Source organism: Papio anubis, chromosome 1 (genome assembly GCF_008728515.1).
Source record: "Papio anubis isolate 15944 chromosome 1, Panubis1.0, whole genome shotgun sequence".
Taxonomy (NCBI): domain Eukaryota; kingdom Metazoa; phylum Chordata; class Mammalia; order Primates; family Cercopithecidae; genus Papio; species Papio anubis.
The window spans coordinates 136,345,257-136,366,969 of NC_044976.1; the positions used below are offsets into that span (position 1 = coordinate 136,345,257).

At 36.1% G+C, this 21,713-nt stretch overlaps 1 protein-coding gene across 23 annotated transcripts in view; it reads left to right on the plus strand.

Annotated features, from left to right (window-relative positions):
* Positions 1-21,713, plus strand: part of ENAH (ENAH actin regulator) — a 154,849-nt gene that overhangs the window by 96,627 nt on the left and 36,509 nt on the right. For 11 of the 23 annotated variants that reach the window (XM_031655326.1, XM_031655305.1, XM_031655330.1 and 8 more), the window contains 2 exons: positions 16,846-16,902; positions 21,341-21,352. The exons of 6 other annotated variants lie outside the window; for them this stretch is intronic. In XM_031655326.1, coding sequence (XP_031511186.1) covers positions 16,846-16,902; positions 21,341-21,352 — 69 coding nt within the window. The remainder of the gene's footprint in view (positions 1-16,845; positions 16,903-21,340; positions 21,353-21,713) is intronic. 6 more of the 23 variants (XM_031655311.1, XM_031655317.1, XM_031655355.1 and 3 more) reach the window with 2 other exon arrangements.

The following is a 21,713-nucleotide window of genomic DNA, read 5'->3' on the forward strand; positions in this document are numbered from 1 at the left end:
TTTTTGATGGCCTTAATTAGTGTGAAAGTAGAAGCATAGGAGAGAGTAAGATGTTAAGAATCAGGAGTGTTCTTGGGAATAGATATCATTTCTTACGCAGATTCTCCAATGTAGAAAAGCTATGTACCCTACCCCAACATTATATGGGCCACCTCCCCTTTATCTAAACAAACATACCCACTAATGTCGCCTCTCAGCTTGGTCATACCCTGCCAAAAATCTTTGCTTTGGGTTCACAGCCAGTTCGCTGCTGAAATCATCTACTGTCTTTCTTCCAAAAGCAAGTTGAAAAAGCTTAACTTACATGTCCCTTCCCTTTACAAACTGTAGCCTGATAAAACTGATGAGAAGCAGAATAAACTTATTGATAAAGTAACTACAAATACTAGTCTTGCCTGTTTCTTAATGTTTTTACCACTTTGTAAAACATTTTTCCATATAAAACATTTCTGTTTGTATTTTTATTTATTAGGTGCTAATATCAATATTATCCACGGTTGTCATCGGCTAATCCTTCTCAGTGATTTTTCAGACTTTTAAAAGTTATGGAGATTTTTGTGCAAATGAGATATTTGGTAGTTCAGTCTATAAATGGACAAAAAATATGGAGCTTCTCTAATTGATGTGGGGTTCAGGATCTGCAACCTTTGAGACACCTCCATGGTTCTCTAGAACTGAATTTGAAAATTACTAGCTCACGTTTTGTGTTAAAACCAATAATCACATAATTCTCATTTCCTCTTCTCCCATGTCCCCTAAATCCTCAAATTTTTAAAATTTATAAAAAACAGTTTTCTGGGGGGCTAGTCATACCAACCTTTACGAGGTGCTCTGTGTGTTTGTGTAATACTTCCATTTTTTTAATGAAAATGGTGGGTGGCAGAAATGTTTTCCTTTATTTTGTTTTTAACTTGGTATGCAATTATCTAATATACTGGAAAGTACAGAAGGTGCTAAATACAGTGAGTTATATTTGGAAGTTAAAAAAACACAAATCACATGTTCTAACATTTTTGAAAAAGAGCTGAATTAGTGCTCTTCCTTTTATACCAAATGCTACTGTGTATTTTTCCCTTTCTCCATGGAAATGGATTCAATTTTAAATGGGTGTATTACCTAAAGTGATATTTTTGATTTCTCTATTATTCAGTATTTATAGATTTTTGTAGGTAATAGTTATGGATTATATAAACTACAAAGTTAATTTTTGTGATAGTTGGTGGAGGCAAAGTTGCCCAACTGTTATATTTTTGTAAAAGGTTTACATCATTTGAAAATAGGAAATAATTTTTTAAATCCAAAAAAAAAGAAAATTATATGCATAACCCGTAAGATAATCCCACTGCTTTTGTTCTCAGCCAAGATGAAACATGCCTTTTCAAAAAGAACACCCCAAAATAAGTATTTTACCATTATCTAAAAGACTACTTTTGCTGGGTTTTATTTTTTAATCTATTGAACGTGAGAACATAGTCAAAAGTCATACCTTCCTTATGGATGAAATTTTCTTCAGGTTTTATAATACTGAGATTTCATTTTTTAATGATAATTTGGCCTGACGTACCTTCCAATATGTGCATTTGTATGAGTTTTATCACAGCATTTAAAAATCTCTTTTATGTTTGGAATTAATAGGATTAAAAAAAATCTCAATAGTTTCTAGAAATACTTTATAGTGACAGTTTTGTTTTTTAGTCTTTCAGATTGTTGATATTAATGCAAACAATATTAAACTTATCACAAAAATATTTTCAATAAAATGTATTTTTTACAAACTGTGTTAGGCACTGGGAATAATACGAAAATGATAGATAAATCCTGTCCCTTGCCTGATGTCACAGTTGGGCTAGAGCTGCCAGAAACAAGGCCAGCAAAATTAGGATACGGCTTGCAAATGTAGTATGAAGAAAGGCCTTCGGAATACCAAAGAAAATTCTAGGGTCAGAGAAAGCTTTGAAGAGAAGGTGATGTTTCAGCTATGTTTTTAAGAATGGAGAGGGCTCATCAGTGATAGAACATTCTAGATAGGTTTGGAAGCATGAGAGCATGGAGCAATCGGGAAATAACAAATACACTATGATGTGGCTTGGACATGAGAATTTATGTGGTGGGGGTCAGGAGTAGGGCATCCCAAGAGATAAGGTTGGGAAGGGCCTGGTGCTGATGAGTATGCATTTTATCATGGAGGTGGTGAAGAGTCATCGAAGGATGCTAAATAAAGGATTGATATGATCAAGTTTGTGCTTTAGGACAAGTGTGGGGAGCATGCAAGTTACATGCACGAAGATCAATTCAGGACACTGTTGTGATAATACCGGTGAGAAAGATGAGGCCTGAACTGACAAAGTAGAGGAGAGGAGCAGAATGAAGAGGAGGTGACCAGCTTTCATTTAGTGCTGGCTATACCTGCCATGGCAGTGTTCTAGCTTTCTACCTTTGTCCTCACATAGAAATTAAAGCCATTCTGAGGCAGGAATAGTGATCTATTTATTGGTCACCTTCTGTGTGCCTGGTCTTAATCTGGCATATACATAACCAATCATCTTTATAACAACCCTACAAGGTTGGTGGTATTATCCTTGTTTTAGAAATGAGATTGGCACTTACGGAAGGTCACTGTAGTGGTGCAAGGACCCACAGCTAGATAGTGGCATTAGTGGCTTTTGTACCGAGATCTTAGAACTCAACCTCTTTTCTCTTTGTCAGTAAGATGTAATGGGCAGGCCAGGAAGGAGAGAACAGTGTTTTAAAATGATGACCAGGTGTGTCAGTTTGGGACCCCGATAAAGATGGTACTGTTAACCAGAGACAGAGTGGAAGAGGGTAGAAGAGGAAATACTGTGCTGTAGATAACACATTTGGTTCTGGATATACTGCATTTGGGGTTCTTTATTAATGCTTTCATGAAATCTTAAAAATTTGGACCTGAAAAGAATCCCAAAGATAATCTTGGACAAAGTTTTTTAGTTTAGCTTTGCGAAACAACTAATCTTATTGGAGGATTAACATTTTGAACCCTATAAAACCTATCTGTATGACCGGGTATAACATTTTGAACCCTATAAAATCTATCTGTTCGGCTGGGTTCGGCAGGCTCATGCCTGTAATCCCAGCACTATCGGAGGCCAAGGCAGGCGGATCACCTGAGACCAGGAGTTCGAGACCAGCCTGGCCAATATGGTGAAACCCCATCTCTACTAAAAATACAAAAATTAGCTGGGCGTGGTGGCGGGCGCCTGTAGTCCCAGTTACTCGGGAGGCTGAGGCAGGAGAATTGCTTGAACCCGGGAGGTGGAGGTTGCAGTGAGCTGAGATCGCACCACTGCACTCCAGCCTGGGTGACAAGAGCAAAAACTCTGTCTCAAAAAAAAAATCTGTTCATTAAGTATTAAATGACTAACAGGTTTGGGGATTGGGTAGATGGAGACAGTCTTTTTGTATGTCTGCCTGCTCTCCTTTATTCTCATACTTACCTCTCACAGTTGTCCCCTTTTGTGAATCACAGTAATGTGAGGTTAATATGTCTGTTGTTACTCCCAATTTCCAATTAGGAGGATTGACCTGGAGAGATGGGATTTCCCCAGGTTGTCCATACCTAGAAAGGGAGGCACAAAGAGGATTGGGTTTTTGAGCCTTTAGGCCATTTCTTTTTATTGAGTTTGGCCTTCAATTCAAGATCTTTGAAGCATTTTTAACAATGCCTTTGAGGGAAGTTAGTTAGAATGAGAAATTAGGAAAGAGAAAACTTGAATTTACTTTTAGTTTTGTGTTTTTAAGTAAAATGTTACTTTATTGTGATTTAGTAGAAAGAACTTGAGTTTAGAGTCAAAAGACTCTAGTTCTGTCTCTTCCTCCGGTGGCAGGTTGCCTTCTCTAAAGCTATTTCCTAATTTATAAAATGTGAATCATGAGAATATTTATGTCAGGATATCATGGGAATTAAACAAGGCAATGGCATAGTATTAAACTATAAAATGTTATTTTGAATGCTAATGTCCAAAAAAAAAAAAAAAAGAAAATTCTATGTGGATTAACTTAGAGGGGGAAAAAAAGGTAGACTTACAAATTTTCTCCAACATCTGCTTTGTCTTAACTGTCCAGTAAAGACATATCTTTTGGGTGGTTTTTTTTTTTTCCTATAGAAAAATTAATTCATCCATCATTTGAGTGCATCTGTATACCAGGGCAAACTAGACACAAGTCTTGTCCTCATGGATCTTCTTTCTCCTCTCACAGGGGAAATAAGACACAACCGTAACATACAAGAGAAACCCAGTCTGAGGACAGATAACATACTGTATTGGGTGTGTGAAGGGAATGAGCCGCCTTTTCACTGGAGCAGCTGGGAACATGTTAGTGATGAGCTGACTTTCAGGTCTGGATTTTGAAAGTTGGGCATACTGTAGGCATGGGAAGACAAAGGGGAAAGCCATATCAGGCCTGAGGAATAGCATACATGTACAAAGAGTGGGAAGAATAAGCTGTGTTTGTAGAGCAGGGAATTATTTGGCCTGGTGGGAATAAATTCAGAAAGGTAGGTGATCAAGGAGGGCCTTTGGGTGATAGAGATTCAGTGTAAGTTGTCAAGCAAGAGTGATAATGTGAGCAAAGCTGTACTCCAGAAAGCTAGCTGTGGTTTGAAAAGGGAGCTGCTGAAGGCTGTAAGTTAAGCATTCAGTTCCTGAGTAGAGGCAGAAATAGAGAAGAAAATTCAAACAATGGTAGAATGAGGTGAATTTAAACAGAAAACTAATGTGGTTCTGATTGTACTTCGTAACTTTTTCATTAAGAAAGAATTCTGGCTACCCATTCTCACATGTTAATAATAGAGGTCTCGGCCAGGTGCAATGGCTCACGTCTGTAATCCCAGCATTTTGGGAGGCTGAGGCGGTTGGATCATGAGGTCAGGAGTTCGAGACCAGCCTGACCAACATGGTGAAACCCTGTCTCTTCTAAAAATAAGAAAATTAGCTGGGCATGGTGGTGAATGCCTGTAATCCCAGCTACTCAGGAGGCGGAGGCAGGAGAATCACTTGAACCCAGGAGGTGGAGGTTACAGTGAGCCGAGATCGCGCCACTGCACTCTAGCCTGGGCGGCAGAGCGAGAGTCCATCTTAAAAAAAAAAAAAAGAGGCCTCCGGGAGAGTATCATGTATGTTTGAATGTAATGTGTGTGACACCTAAAATTATTTCTACTATATGAAGAAAATCAGTACTTTGGGAGAAACAGGTAAAAATGAAAATGTAATTCAGCTTGAGTTTTTCTGTAAGCCTTAGTCCAGGTTTTAGAAAGAAAGGTACATAGACACAATTCTGGCTTTAAATAGTTCACAATGTGACAAAAGAAACTTCATTAATTTCTTAAGATTAATGGTAAATATACTTTATTTGGGCAGATTCACTCTAAATATTGAGTTCAAGGGGGTTAATTACAGTATAAAAGGGTTTCTAGCTGTTGAAAAGGTTGGGAGCTACTGAATTAGGCCTCCAGATCCTGTAGCCTACCTGTTACACCTCAAAGCCTCAATTTTCAGCCCCTTCCTTAGCCTTTCTCAACCAGGGTTGTGAAACAGTTAAACTCTAAGGAAAATTGTTTGAGTAACTAATATCAGTTCTCCCAAGGACTGTATTTAGGTATTCTTTACCTACCGTGGATGTGTTAGGGCCAGACTCTCTTGGAAGGATGTTTCTCTTCTGTTCTCTTTCGTTGCCCTCCCCTTATGCTTCTGTTTTCTGATCCTGCATTTACATACAAGAACAACCTTGAAGTTCTGGGTTGGAATTGGGACCAGAAAATGACTATAGCTTTATCTTCTAATATTTGTGTTGATTAATGCTTGAAATTATATCTAATAATTCATAGTCACTAAAAGGAAAGTTTGAGTGAATATTTGATAGTAGCTTATCCTCTTAAAGTTTACAGACCTCAGGCCAGGCTGATTCTCTTCTCACTAGGGTCAGGCATGGTGGCTCAGGCCTGTAACCTCAGTGTTTTTGGAAAGATCTCTTGAGGCCAGGAGTTTCGGACCAACCTGGGCAACACAGTGAGATCCTCTCTTTAAATATATATATATATAAAAAATTATGGCTGGGTGCAGTGGCTCACTCCTGTAATCCCAGCACTTTGGGAGGCCGAGGCGGGTGGATCATGAGGTCAGAAGATCGAGACCATCCTGGCTAACATGGTGAAACTCCGTCTCTACTAAAAAATAAAAAAATTTAAAAAATTAGCCGGGCGTGGTGGCCGGGCATGGTGGTCCCAGCTACTTGGGAGGCTGAGGTAGGAGAATGGGTGAACCCAGGAGGCAGAGCTTGCAGTGAGCCAAGATTGCGCCACTGCACTCCAGCCTGGGCGACAGAGCGAGACTCCGTCAAATAAATAAATAAATAAATAAAAATAGGTGGGCATGATGGCGTACACCTATAGCCCTAGCTTCTTGGGAGGCTGAGGCAGGAGGATCACTTGAGCCTGGGAGTTTGAGGTTACAGCGAGCCATGATTGTGCCACTGCACTCCAGCCTGGGCTACAGTGAGGCCCTGTGTCTTAAAAAAAAAAAAAAAAAAAAAAAAAAGAAAGTTTACAGATGTCCTAATCATTAGAGCTAATAAGGCCTAGATTATTTTGTTCTTGGTGGTTCTCCATGTTTTAAATTCCTTTGGGTTAAATCAGGTGTAAAATTGGGAATCTTGAATTTAAACCTCTAACTCAGGGATTCAAAAAGTGTGGTCCATGGCAACTCTTGAGGGTCCCCCTCTGGACCCTTTCAAGAGATCTTCTTCATTGTACTTCAGCCAGAACAGCATGCCACAGCATACTGAATACAAAAGCAAATGAAAAAATCTAGCTGTCTGGATTATTATTTAATATTTAGTATTAAATGCTAAAGAGATTTGTAAAACCATGGCATTCTAATCACTTAATATTTTTTGTTCTGGGAAATAGTTATTTTTCATTAAAATGTTATTTTTTTATGTAACTGCTTTTTAGTTATTTTAAAACTGAATTCCTAAAAGTTGAAACATGTAATTTAGTTATTTAATATAGTAAATAATGATAGATACAACCCACATAAGCAAAAGCTCTTTAGTGTCTTTAATAATTGTTAGGAGTATAAGTGGATCCTAGGAATAAGACCTTTGAAAACTACTGTCACAACTTAGCAGGGACAGCTATTGACTAAGAATGGAATTTGTATAGTCTTTTTATCTTTTCCAAACAGCCTAGCAAAGCAAAGAAATCTTAGAGGTTGTCTGTCAGATGGGCTTGATTATTCCATATTTTCTGTCCCTTCAGTGTTGGTGGACATGCCTAGCTTTGACTGTAACAGAGAAGTCTTTCTTCCTGTCTTTTTCCTTTCTGTATTTCATCTTCTCTCCTCCCCCACGAAGACATCATGGAGGGCTGGCCAGAAGTGGGACTTTACAAGTCACAGAAGTGGCAAAAATTATTCCTAATTGCTCTCATCATCTGTCAACGAAAGGGAAAATGTAGGTCTGATGGCCTTTTTGATGCTTAATATGTAAAAATTGCCCAGCAATTAGCTTTGTAACCACCATCTATTTAATAGCACTAACTGTTGTTACTAGCTGTTTCTAGCTCTGTCTTAGTACATTTGTGATTTTTATTTTTGTGATTTTTTGGTGATTTTTCATAATTATATATGAATTACATATTCATATATGTGGATTTGTAAATTGTTTATACTAAATTATAATAAATGCATTTTAATATATTAATTTCTGTGACCTTTAAGTTCTTGTTCACTAACTGTCTGGGAAAGCTGCTTTAGCGTAATCATACCTGAAGCCTCATTTTTCATGAGCACAGCATTTAGTCTTACGTTGTGGAACTTAAGATATCGTGTCCTGCTTCAAGGTGGGGATGATTAAATGGCTAAAAAGAGGCAGATACTATTTCTGTGATAAATATGGGTTTCATGTCTTATAGAAAGTTATTTTAGCCTGGAGTTTGTTGTCATACAGACACTATATTCTGTCTGCCTTTCATTCCCTTTTCTTTGCATCCTTGTGTCTCTGGCAATTAGGCACCTTATAATCTATTGTCTGATGCATGTCCAGCTAGTGACTTCAGTTCTTCCAGGCTTATTTTACAATAGGCTTGATCTTTATTCAGTGGTGCTACAATGATCTGAGGATGTCATCTCTGGTTATTTGCATGCTTTCCTACATGAGGATAGTAATTTGCATGTAATTACTTTATCTTTATTCATGAATTTTTATCCTTTATTGCTCATAAATTGAAGAAGCATTTGCTGGATGTTAAATAGTCAAAAATTTTGATACCTCTGTGTGGAATCTTTTCCTCCTAAAACAAAAATAAAGAGAGGCTTTAATAGTCTGTCTTGTTTTCCATTGATGATAAGAGATGAATTGCAGGAACCACTTCCAGTCTGATGAGACCATTCACAACACACAGCAGCAGCCAAACCTGTTCCACGATTTTTACAGCTTAATCTTGGCTGTGCTTTTCTGCATTTGGAAGCGTGATAGTGCCGTCAGGTTGCCCATGTACATATTTTGGGGCATTGCCTCTCAGTTAACATTGGGCATTCCTGCTTTCATAATCTAGGCAAGGTAGAAAAATTCTAAGGAGTCTTTTGAAGATGGTGTTAAATAGCAGTATCTTTGAAGTCAGTTGGTATTTCATATATGAAAAATATTGTGGCATTATTTCATTAATACATGAATTTCTAAGAAGTAGATGCTGTTCTAATCTAAGAGAAGAAATGCTATAGTTAACTGGAATTATTTGTACTCCTGTTAAGGTACTATGTTACGTGATATGAGAGAAACAAATAATTGAAAATTTTTGGTCTTAATGGGGCTGTTAATTGTGTAGAGAGGATAAGTCATGGTCAAAAATATCCACAAGGCAGTGTAAGTACTATGAATGGTGCAGAATGGTAGTTAGGAAACAAATATAGAATGCTACTCATGTAAAGGTACCAAAAATAATTCTTACAAGGTGGACCTGATATTTCTGTGAGCTTTTGTAATTTCTGAAATGATTCACATGAGAAACAAATGACTTCTGTTTTCTGGAAAATTGCAAGAGTATTTGGTTATGACATTGTCATTCATGTAGGAAGAAATACATTTTTTATGAAGGAGTTTATTTTGCAAACACTATCCTGCTCTTTGCTGTGGTAATATTGTAACAGAGAATTACTTTTTCTTATTCAGAAATAGTCTCTGGTTTCCTATTGATTTAAAGTTTTCCTCAAGCCTTTCCAGTCTCTTTTGCAGGTAACTAATTTAATTGGCCTTATATTGCTAGGAAGATGGTAGAGTGAGTTTTTGCATAACTATTGTAGTATGCTCTGATAACCCTGCCATGGCTTCCTGTCAATCTTGAATAAAGTACAGAATTTTTTTTTTTTAAGAGAGAGTCTTGCTTTGTTGCCCAATCTGGAGTGCAGTGGTGCGATCATAACTCACTGTAACCTCGAATTCCTGGGCTTAAAGGATCCTTCTGCCTCAACCTCCTAAGTAGCTGGGACTACAGGTGCATGCCACTGCACCCAGCTAATTTTTAATTTTTTTGTAGAGATGAGGCCTCGCTACGTTGCTCAGGCTGCGCTTGAACTCCTGGCCTCAATGTCCTGCCTCAGTCTCCCAAAGTGTTAGGATTACAGACATGAGCCACCGCTCCTGGCCATCTTTAATTCTATTTAGTAAATCCCATGTGAGACAAACCCAGTTTATTTGATTTTTATGTATTCAACCAAACTATTTTAATAGAATTTTACATATTTTTGAATTTCAAAAAGTAAATGTGGACAATTTTGTCATTTAAATATTAGCTGTCCTGTGTTGTTTTAGCTAGAGATTGCTTCTTGGTAAGCAGCTTGTTGAAATACCAGAAATTATTGTGCAGAGAGACAGAGAAAGGCAAGGGCAGTATGATTCCATGGAAAAGGAGACAGCTGTCTTTGTTTAACTAGGACAGTCCTGGTTTTTGATGAACCATCGTGAATGGATATGTACTGAGAGAGTCATGACCTAAAAAATGCCTTTGGGTTTAATTCCTCCTAGAAAGTAGTGTTGTGGCAGAACAGCCACTGTATGCCTTCTCTCAACCAGCTCTGGTGTTTGGAAAGGGTATTCAGGTCCTGGCTTTGCAGTCTTTCTAAACATTTGGGGTCATGTTGGCGTTATTCATAGAGTCACTTCATTCTTTATGTCCAGTTCTCTTGTTAGAAACTAGAGCTAGGCCAGGCGCAGTGACTCATGCCTGTAATCCCAGCAGTTCGGGAGGCCAAGGTGAAAGGATCACTTGAAGCCAAGATTTTAAGACCAGCTTGGGCAACATAGTGAGGCCTTGTCTCTTCAAAAAAATTAAAAAATTAGCTGGTTGTGGTGGCATGCACCTATAGTCCCAACTACTCAAGAGATTGAGGTGGGAGGGTCATTTAAGCCTGGGAGTTTGAGGTTCCACTGCACTGGAACTCACCACTTCACTTCAGTCTGGGCAATTGAAGTAAGACCCTGCCTCAAAACAAAACAAAAAACAAAGTAGAGCCAGTTAGAGCTCCGTCCATCTAGAACACTCTTGTTAACAGAACTGTAATTTCCATAGCATTTTGTTTTTCAAATGAGAATAAGTTCTTTTTTTCTGATGATAAAATCATGTGCTATTTATAAAAATTTAAGCAGTATAGAAAAGCATGAAGAAGAAAATAAAAATACCGAAAATTCCACCAATCACCTCTTAATATTTTTCAAAATGGAAAAAGCAGTAGGCATTGGGATATTTTTAAACTTTGTGTTATAAACAATTGTGAGATGAAGAACAGATGCACAGCATGGCACTTGTTATTTTCCGTAACAGCTTTATTGAGCTTTACTTCACATACCATACGGTTTACCCATTTAAAGGGTACCATTCAGTGGTTTTAGTATATTCACAGGGTTGTGCAACCTTTGCCACAATTTTAGAACATTTTGTGTTTTTTTGAGACAGAGTCTCACTCTGTCGCCCAGGCTGGAGTGCAGTGGCGCTGTCTTGGCTCACTGCAACCTCTGGCTCCCGGGTTCAAGCAATTCTCCTGCCTCAGCCTCTAGTAGCTGGGACTACAGGTGCCCGCCACCACACCTGGCTACTTTTTGTATTTTTAGTAGAGATGGGGTTTCACCATGTTAGCCAGGATGCTCTCAATTTCCTGACCTCGTGATCGGCACACGTTGGCCTCCCAAAGTACTGGGATTATAGGCCTGAGCCACCGTGCCTGGCCAATTTTAGAACGTTTTTAATCACAGCAGAAAGAAACCCTCTACCCTTAAGTCATTGTCCCTTTACCCCCAATTCCTCCATACCTCCCAGCATCTGGCAACTACTAATATAATTTCTGTCACTGAAGATTCGCCAGTTCTGGATGTTTGATATAAATGGAATCATAAAATATGTGAGTTTTTTTGTGACTGCCTTTCAATTAGTGTACTGTTTTCAGGGCTCATACATCTTGTAGCATTTATCATGCATGGCATTTTGAAAAGCAAATCTTAGTTAAAAAGCATGTATTCATGTATCTAGGCATGCTTTCTTAGTTTTAGTTATTGGCTCATTTTAATTGTGTGAGTGTGGTGTATAGTGAAAAGTAATGGCTAAATCTTAAGAATTTTTAAAGTGATTAAAATCAAAGCAAGAAGCCTTCCTCAGATTCTTTAGTTGTTTTCTTTTTAATAAACATTTTAAAACTTGGTAAATTATGTAAAGGAGAATTGTGTAGCATTTTCAGTACCAGATTGAATGTAAACAGGGATGAATTCTTGACCAAATTGTGGAAATGTCTGAGGTTTATTCTCTTGGTCCAGGCTCAGTTTTCTTGCCCAAAATTGCCCTACCTCCACTGCCTTCATTTTTTCCCACCCCTAAGTATGTTAGTTTAGTTATCAGAAACCTCGTGCCTTTGTATTTCTCTTAATTCTTTTTTTCTCCTATAAAAGTGGGAGAAAACAGACATGGTCTTTGAAAGTCTTTTAAAATACTTTTAAAGAATAAAAACCCCTATCTTGGTTAAAGGAGATTCAGTTTTTTACATGTGGATAAGAGAGTGAAATTATGTTTCCTTAAAATGATGTGAGGTATTCTCTTACCTTGAATGTCCCCACCTTTACCTATGGAATTGGGCGCCTTTATCATTTTCCCCTGAAACTTCAGCCTTTTAGGCTATTCCAGGTTTATTTTCTCTCTGTTGCCCACTCGCATCCAGAGTGAAAGAAACCAAAACAAACCCTCTTTCTTTTGTACCCAAATATAAGTTTGAAGCTTTTTGCATAATTTTAATATCATTCTAAAATTTTTCTCCTGAGAGTCTTTAGACAGATTCCTCATATTTCTTAGGAAATTGGATATTATCTAATTTTATATTTATGCTTCTCTCCTTTCAAATCTCTTGAAGTGGCTAATCAGAAAAAAACATGTACAGTAAAACCTGAAGTAGGAAGTGAGATTCCTAGTGAAAGAAGAACTAATTATTTTAGTTTTCTGAGGGCTAATAGTAACTCTGAGTGTTGACTGCCAGAAAGTTCTAGTTGGTACAAAAAGAGGCATACCAGTTGACCAAGAAAAGAATATCAGAAGTAGAAGGCACAGCAAGTGTCAGAAAGGCTCTGCAGAAGAAAGGTGATACAGCATGTTTGAGAAATTGAGAGACAGTGTACCTAGATCCTAGAGAGCAATAGAGTAGGAATTGAATGAGATATGTGGCAATCACATGGGGGACAAGCACTGGATTTTGGTATTTATCTTAAGAGCAATGGGCAGCAGTTGAAGAGTTTTTACTAAGAGCGATGATTTGATCTGGTTAATTATTAACGCATCACTGGCTGCTGTGGGGAGGGGGACAGATACCAAGATTGGAATGGGCAACTTAATTAGATGATGCTAATGTAATTGTCTAGGTCGGTGGTCTCTCAGTTTTTGAGCTTATCCCCTGGTAAATGTGTGTTTATCATTTATATGTATGTACTTTGTTGTTGACATGTTGAGTACATTATAAGACTTTCAAAAACAGTAAAATGGATGAGAAAAATTAATGAAGTGCTACTATTTTCTTCCCTGCCTCAACTGATGTATGTTAAGCTTCTGGGATACAAGTTGCCCCACCCTGAACATGACTAAGCAAGGGATCGTCGAACAAGAACAGTGGCAATGGAGATAATTTGGAGAGAGAAATTACGAGGTTGCATTAACAGGACTTGAAAACTGGTTAAATAGGAGTAAAAGAAAAGGTAGTGGATTTCTGGTTTGTGTAAGTGAATAGATAAGAGCACTGATTAAAGAGTCAACAAACACTCTGATAGAAGCTAATTGTGTTAAAGTAGCATTCTACCAGAATGTGGTGGTTTTTCTGAGCATATGCTTAATAATACCCTTAGTAACAAATGGTAGGAGGGCATTTGATGGGCAAGTCTTGATCTGTGTTCAGGAAGAGGAAGCAGAGCAGTGAACCTGAGGACACAGGTTACTCTTGCCTTTGGAGGCATTAGGATATGACAGGATTGGTAAATGATAGGCCCCTCAACTTCTTGTTGCCTCTTCAAGTGTCTTTAGCTAGAGGCAGGGCCATTCATTTCACAACTAAAAATAAATGGCTTACGAAACATGGTGGACTGAGGAACATATTAAGGCTATTGCCAGTGCAGATGAATAATTTGTCAGCAAGTTATCAACTGTTAGCAGTCATTTTCATATTGGCTTAGAAGGGAATAAAATGCATTTGAGTCATAATTTGAGAGAGGATTACAAGAAATAAAGGATGGGAAAAAACCCAATCATATGTACAGTTTTGCCTTAAGGTTGAGTTAAAAAAAAAGGGGGGGGGGAGATGTTTATGATGGTACATTTTCATGTATAGCCATATATGCACTCCATTTCCTGATATATATAAAAGTTTATCAAATTTTAAAACTTGAAATAATATTTTTGAAAATGTTTCAAAATGCCACTTTAAAAATGCATTGCTTTGAATAAAATTTACTGTTGGTAATCCTTATGCCTCCTAGCACAGTGCCCTGCAATGTGGTAACTTTTTTTTTTTAATGCAGCAACTGTACCACAGCAGTATCTGCCTCCCTTCTGTTCTAGATACCTTTGAGCAAACATAAACACATTTGCTTTCACTGTCTCAAAAATGTATTGCATAGAACTTTGTAATCTTGTGAGAAATACCTGGGGGCATTATTGATGGTCTGAAGTGTGAACACCACTAATTTAGATGCTGATGTTGTGCTCACTCACCCACTCAACTGACCAGCCTTCCAGAGAATGCAAGTCAGATTCAAGCCAGTCTTTAAGCAAACATTATCTCAGTTAATCGTGAGAAACAATGCTAGGATGGGTCATATCCCCATTACCAATTGCCTTGGGACTAATTGCTAATAGGAGAAACTGCTGGTTGTAAAAATCATGAATGCAGAGTTTACTATAGTAATTATATATAGTAACAAAATACAGTCATGCCAATCAAATCTAAACAGCCTGTCATTTTCCACTACTGGTAACTCACCCAACCATTTCTGCATTTCCCGGCTCATACAAAACACCTAATGGTAAAGTATGTTAACGTCAGGGGTAAGCCTGAAGGATGGCTGTTTGAAAACTGCATTAGCGACAAAGGGACAGCCATGCAAAAAAAAAAAAAAAAAAAAAAAAAAAAAAAGTTAATATGGCTAACTTAAAGAGAAATGTCCTTTCATAGGTAAAATATAAGGTCTATGTAACATCAGTGCTAGTGTTAAAAACTATGTTGAAAACATCGTATTACTGAATTTACTCAACCTGGACAATAAGTGTTCTTTCCCTTACTCTGCTCTGCTCCCCTGACTGAATGAAGAAAGAGTTAATGGCATCAGTATTAAGCAGGAAGTTCTGTTAGGCTTATGCATATAATGGAATGAATAATTTAGTATCTTCAGGAAATGCAAACTGCAGTAGAATTTAAGCAACCTATCAGAATTTAGATCAATATTTTACATGATAGTATGAAATTAAAGTCTGGAAAGAAGATGCTTAAAGATAACGAAGTGCAAGAATGTTAATAGTTTAAACTGTGAGAAAGACTGGGAATTCTTGGTTGGAAATATTTTGTCTTACGCAACAATAATGATTTACCTGCATTCTGACACTTGTCAGATGACTTTTTGCCAACATGATTGGTAATGGGATGTGGCAGCTTCTTTGCTGTCAAAGAAGAGATAATTTCTCAGGTTTTTCTTGTAAGTTTTTAAAATTGTCCTTATGGGGCTTTTTTTCCTCTTTAAATATGGAATAAAGGAACTGAAGGGTAAAACCTGAAGACTAGGCATGTTTCTTTAATAAAGGTTTTATAGAAGTAGCCATTTGCAAACATCGGTAAGACAGATCTTTAAAAAACAGTTTAAACTTAAAATATAGTGATTGAAAATATTCTAAATTGTTTATCTCCTGTGGAATGATCTCATTAGCTTGGTAGACGTTTTATATGTACGCCTGTGGTCTTTCTATATCTTATGTCATTACTGTAAATAAATATTGTGCATGCAACTTTAATAATAGATTGGGTGGTTGGAAGTACTTAGCAAAGGTGACATTTATCAATCTTATTTTGTGTTTGCAAAAAAAATATACAGTATATGTCATATTTTCAAAGCAAGACTTAATTGGATTATGTTAAATCTAATTTCTAAAAATGATGAAAAATTATCTTATTTAAGACATTACAATTTTTAGATGTGTGTTATTTAAATTATATTGGTTTGGTTCTGATTTTTCTAAAACTTTTAGTTAGCACGAGTTGTATGTTTTAAATAATACAGTCTTAGAGGAGATCTAAAGCACTGTCTTGTTTGCCTTTATGTGGGCTTTCTTAAGCCCCAGTGCATTTTAACCACTAATTGTTTCTTGGTGAATACCAACGGAAAAAGAAAATCTTGCTCATGCTGAAAAGAATTTCTTTAAGATTTTACAGAAAATTATTGATGTAAAGTTTTGGATGTCACTAAAGTAATAGTTAAAAAAAAGTTTTGTTTTTCTCATCCCAATTTTGAGTGTCACTTTGATTTCAGATAAATCCTTCCCCTTTTCATAGATTATCACCTTCTCATTGAGTTTTTTCTCCTAAAAAGAATATACTTCATTGACACTTAAGCTAAAATTTAATGTAAATAGCCTAAATAAATGGCTGTTTGATCTGGCCACACTTTTTTAATAAGACATTTTGTCAAGTATGTATATATATTGAGAAAAAAATAGTAAATTGTGGCTTGGTAAAAAATGAATAGCTGATTTTTAGCAAACCAAAGATACTCTTATTTTGTATCAATGAATATAAAACTCTTTATTGCAGTGGGCCGTTTATAATGGCTTTGGTCTTTTTCCAACTAGTAGGAATGAGTTAATCTTAAGCACTTCCAAGCCTAATTTTTTTTCGGATTCAGTTCTCCTAAATGAGAGGATAGATCTTGTGAAATTAACACTAATGGCCATAGATCTTGACTTCCTCTACCTTATCTTCATTGACTTAAAAAATATATAACCCTAAAATGCTGGTTGTGCTCTTTGACCATATAACTTAGGAAATAACTAAGTTGTACGTGCATCATTTGATCTATGGCTGCTTATAGGGTTTTTCCACAAAAAAAAGATTGCATAAATTTTTTTTAAGAGCCTATGTTAAAGAGGATGCGTTTTTATTAAATTACAGAGCTTCCAGGATGAGGATCTAGATAGGACGTATGTATAAATACATTTTGAACATTTCAAAGCACCTTTTAGTTTATGTGAAGTTCTTCAGATGGCCCCGTTGTCCTTCGAAGCTTCTAACACCAAGGTGTCTGTTGCAGCCCAGAGCAAGGTTACTGCTACCCAGGACAGCACTAATTTGCGATGTATTTTCTGTGGTAAGCAACATTATGTTTACATTACTTTTTCAAGCTGTGGTACATGCTACTTGCGCATTTCCATAACTTTTGTTTTTTTAGGCCATAGTCTGGTTTGTGACATTTGGGATATATAGCAAGCTATTGTTTTTATGTTGTGATATTTGTTGTGGTTCATGTAGGTGATTTGGTCAGCTCTGAGTTGGCTTGTTAGTGAGGATTAGAAGTAGTTAGAATTAGGTTCTTAAAACTATTCTCGTCCACCTTTTCCAACACAAATGAGAGGGGTTTTTGTTTGTTTGTACATTTTTGTTTTTAGTTATTTTGTTTGGGAGCAAATTTTTGATTTAGAGTTTAAAGAAAAAATTTATGTCCATCTTAATATGTTTTGAGGAATGTAAATGTGCCTTAGCAAAGGGAACTTTTGCTTAACTTGAATTAATTTTAGATATGCATGTTGTGAGGCAGATGTAAGCTATTACTTGCTTTAATAGGTTGATTTCTGATTGACAGCCTCCTTTATTCAGTAGGTTAGAGATCTGTGACTTAAGAGTGAATTTAGGCTTATTGATTGTTTTCTTTCACTCTCTCATGCACACGTGTGCACATATTTGTATTGTTTGCATGGACAAACCAGGTATGTCACTTAGCCACCCCAAATTAGAGGTAATAAGATATATACCTAAGGATACGTATCTATCTGTGTATACACAGATAGATACATATCCTTGTCTAAATTCTTTTTATTTCCATTTGTTTCTGAAACTTTCTGTTTTAAAAACCCAAGTTCCAAAGAGTTATCTTTAATTACTTGAGCTTTGAAAAGAAACCTCATATATACCTTTCTGACTCATGTGTACCTTGCTAGCCAGATTATTTTATGAGAGATAGTTATTAAATGATATACAGTATTGCTCCAATTTTACATAAAGTGTTCAGCTCTGTGTATGTACTTTATGTGACTCAGAATTTTTAATGTGACTCCTCAATACTAATGATACTGTTTTTTTTAACCTATGAAGAGAATTATTTTAAAATGTATGTACTTTCTGGTTTAGGCAAAGAAGTACGTGTTGCAAATTTCTTAAAAAAAAAAAAAAAAGGAAAGAAAAGAAAAGGCTAATGTATTTGTTAGTCACTTAAAGTTATATTTTAGGATTGTTCCAGAGGTCACAGTTACAGTAGTGAACCTATTGTGTGGCTGTTCGTAAATCCCTCCTCTCTCTCCGAGATCCCACAATTAAACACTGCAGATTAAGTATGTAATCAGTAACTTTTTCTCCTCATTTTTCTGCCTCCTCCTGGGGGTTTTTCCGGGCTATCTTTTGAACTAGCCATGAGTGATTATTGATATTTGTGTTATTAGAACTCTCTTTAGCTCATTTTGAAAACCCACCCAGTGTTGTATACCTTTCTGCTTAATATGTTGAGGTCCATACCCAGAATAATGGATACTTTACCCAATTGCAGAGAAAGTATTGATTTGACCTAAGTGAAGGTGAATCTTTAAAGTTGTAAAATAATGTGTTAAAAAGCAGATTTCCCCCCATTATTACCTTTAATTTAACTGTGTGCAAACAATATAATTACCACGTTGCTAAGTTTAAACTTGATTGTATTGTGTATATAATAACACCGATTTGTCTTTTAGTCCTGTGTTTTTAAATAGTCTGTGGCTAATTGTGAAAATTAAAATGTGACATTAAGTGAAATGTGTTTTAACCAAAACTCAATATTGAAGGCAAGACTGACATGTAGCTCCTATTACAGAGTCTCCTGATCTGATTTTCATCATTTATAGGATACTGTATCAGTGACATTGCCACATTTCTCTGTTACAAACAGTAACTCACAAACTTTGCTATATATCTTCTTCTTGTAGTCAGGACAAATTAAGATCAGCCACTATCTTTGGCTGTGAGGGAGAGAACAACTCTCAAACAGCTGCTATTCTTTATGATAACATAGAAAGAGCAAAGCAGGTTCACTGATTTCTTAACCTTGGTTGTTCTTCCCTCTTTTTCCCCTCCCCAAAGGGCTGTTAACCACCACATGATGCTCATAAAATATTGTCATTTGCCCACTGAAATGGTTATGAAAGTACCTATTTTGCATTTTATGAGAACACAGATACTCATTTAGGAATGTGACCTGTGTAAAGTAATGTTTATATTCCTGAACATACAGCAGCAGCTGACAGACTGCCTTATCCTAGTTGCTGCTTCATGTCATGTGGGGTGCCTTTGGTATTACTTAACAATTTTATAGCCCATTAGAATGTTTGACAAGAAGGAAAAATGTAATTGTGTACCTTAAGTTTATATTTACCTGGAACTTTTAATGTTTATAGTATGTTTGTATTAATTTTTAAATGCACATAAATTTCAATGTGCTAGTTACTGCAACCTGACAATTTGAAGAAGAAACAAACAGAACAACCAGATTAAATGTACATGTGAAAAGGTGCCAAGGGGAGTGATTCCGTGCACACACACACACACACACACACACACACACACACACCCCATTTAAAGGATATCTGGAAAGACAAAAAGCCCAAAAATCCATTATCATCACAAAGAACCATGTAGAAAAGAATTGTTAAGAGTTGTTCTAGGATCAGAATTCTCCCCACTTTAAAAGGATCTTCCTTGAAGCTTTTCATCGCAGCTGTAGTAATAAACTGTAGTAAATTTTTTTTATATGATAACAGCCACAAAATACTACCCACATCTAAAATATCTCCTTTCTGAACAGATTTGCTTAGTAACCTTTTAAAAAGCTTAAAAAGAAATATTCCAAAGCAGGTTCTGTAAATTGCTAAAAGATTTTCTTTTCTCAGCTTTTGTGAGTTACATTAAACTTGTGTTAGTTTTTTAAAAACCTGTTAAATAAAATAAATAGGATTGAGTTGAAATTTTGACGTTTTTTGAATCTATAAGTTTGAATTAAAGCTGAGATTTTAATTGGCAAATTTAATTCATTAATATTACTTTTGATATATAACACCTGTCCTAGATGTGAATAGTACAATTGCATTCTTCTTTGAGGTAGATGCTAAACAAGTCTAACCTACTCACATTCAGCTGTTTCATTATTTAAGCAGCCTGAGGCTTTCAACTTAAATACTCAAGTAAACATTATTTTTAAAAATAGTTAAAACATAATAGTCATGTGTGTTGCCCATGCTAAATGCTCACATTTAGTACTTTGGATATATAAAGTACATTCCCCAAATAATTCTATGCTACCTCAGATTTACCCCCCACCTCCTGCACTTTGTATGTCCCCAGAAGAGAGGTCTTTTCCCTGTAAAGTATTAAACATTCGTGTATAGCCTAATGGGAGAGTCTGTTTTTACATCATTATTTTAATTTCCCAAGAAAAGAACTCTAGTCTGTTTGCTAGACAGCAATCATGTATTTTCATTTATACAAACATTTACCTGTGTATTTAATTTCAAAAGTTTTGGATTTTTTTTTTTTTTTGGTTATTGATTACATAGGATTAATTTTTTTTATATTTCCTTTATTTGGTTCTCAAAATAGCAGAGTCTTAGGAAATCTAATATATCACTGCAGTTGTCATCAGTTTGTCTTTAGAGGACAAATGAAATGATTAATCTAAAAACATTTGTAAAGAGGTGAGAAAAAAAGTTAGGTAAGTTCAGATCAAGTTAATTCTGTTTTTCCACACTTGTGATACACCAGTACTGCATTACATCCTAGTAAATCTTCCGGTTGTGAAATCTACTCCACTACTATAAAATACTTTGCATGATTAGCCCATAGATTACAAGAATTTAGTACACAGAAGCATTTATTTCGTAACTTTTAAATACCAGTTGTCTACAAATCTTTCAAAATATCTGTTAGGAGCATTTGCTGGTACACTAGAATTCACAAATACATGTAGTATGGCATTACTCATATATTCTACTCCAAGAGTGGAAGATAACTACTGTTTCTTTACTTTCTTGTTTACTGGATTAGACTTTAAGATTGTTCTGTTTTAACCCTAGGTATTATATATTAGCTCCAGTATTTATCTCATTTTGTGACAGATTTAATTTTTATATCCAATGACATTAAGATGTCCCATAATTCAGTGGCATTCTATCTAAGATGCAAAAAGCAGGTCTGCATTGTACATGGTATGTGGGAATGGATGGTCATTAGTGTCTCATGACAGAACCATGTTGTATGAATGCAAGTTTTTTTTTTTCCCTTCTTACCCTAAATGAAAACTTAAAATTACCTGTTACATTAAAAAATTCAGTTCAGTAGGTTAATTACTATATGGAAGTTTAGCAAATGTTTGTTTTCACCAGTGCTGGAAATGCTAGGCCATTAGACAAAAATGGCAGCTTAAATTGGGCAAATTTGATAAATGCTTTAGCATACTGGAGTCTAGTAATAAGGTTCTCATGCTCTCTCTCTCTCCTGTTTTTCATTTCCAGTGTTCTATTTAGGTGAGTTTTTGAATTCTGATTTTTCATTTAAGTTTTCCCTCTCCACTTCATGAATAATTACCCCAAAGAGAATGTCTCATTGTCTTAGAAAATGTCAAGCTTAGGTGCCTCTTCAGATGCTCATCGAACACTTGTTTTACTCAAGCTCTTCATATATAAATGTTTCTTTTTCCTTATTGTTGATGTTTTCCATTTGTTTCAAGTAAGCCTTCTGGAGATGATGACAGTATTATGTTGCAGTCTTTCATTTGCTCTGTGTTATGTAAAGCTTATATTTTATTTTGCTAGACAAAAAGAAGACACGTTTGTAAATATGTGATGATTTTATGTTATTCTTATGATTTTATCTCCTCTATCCAGC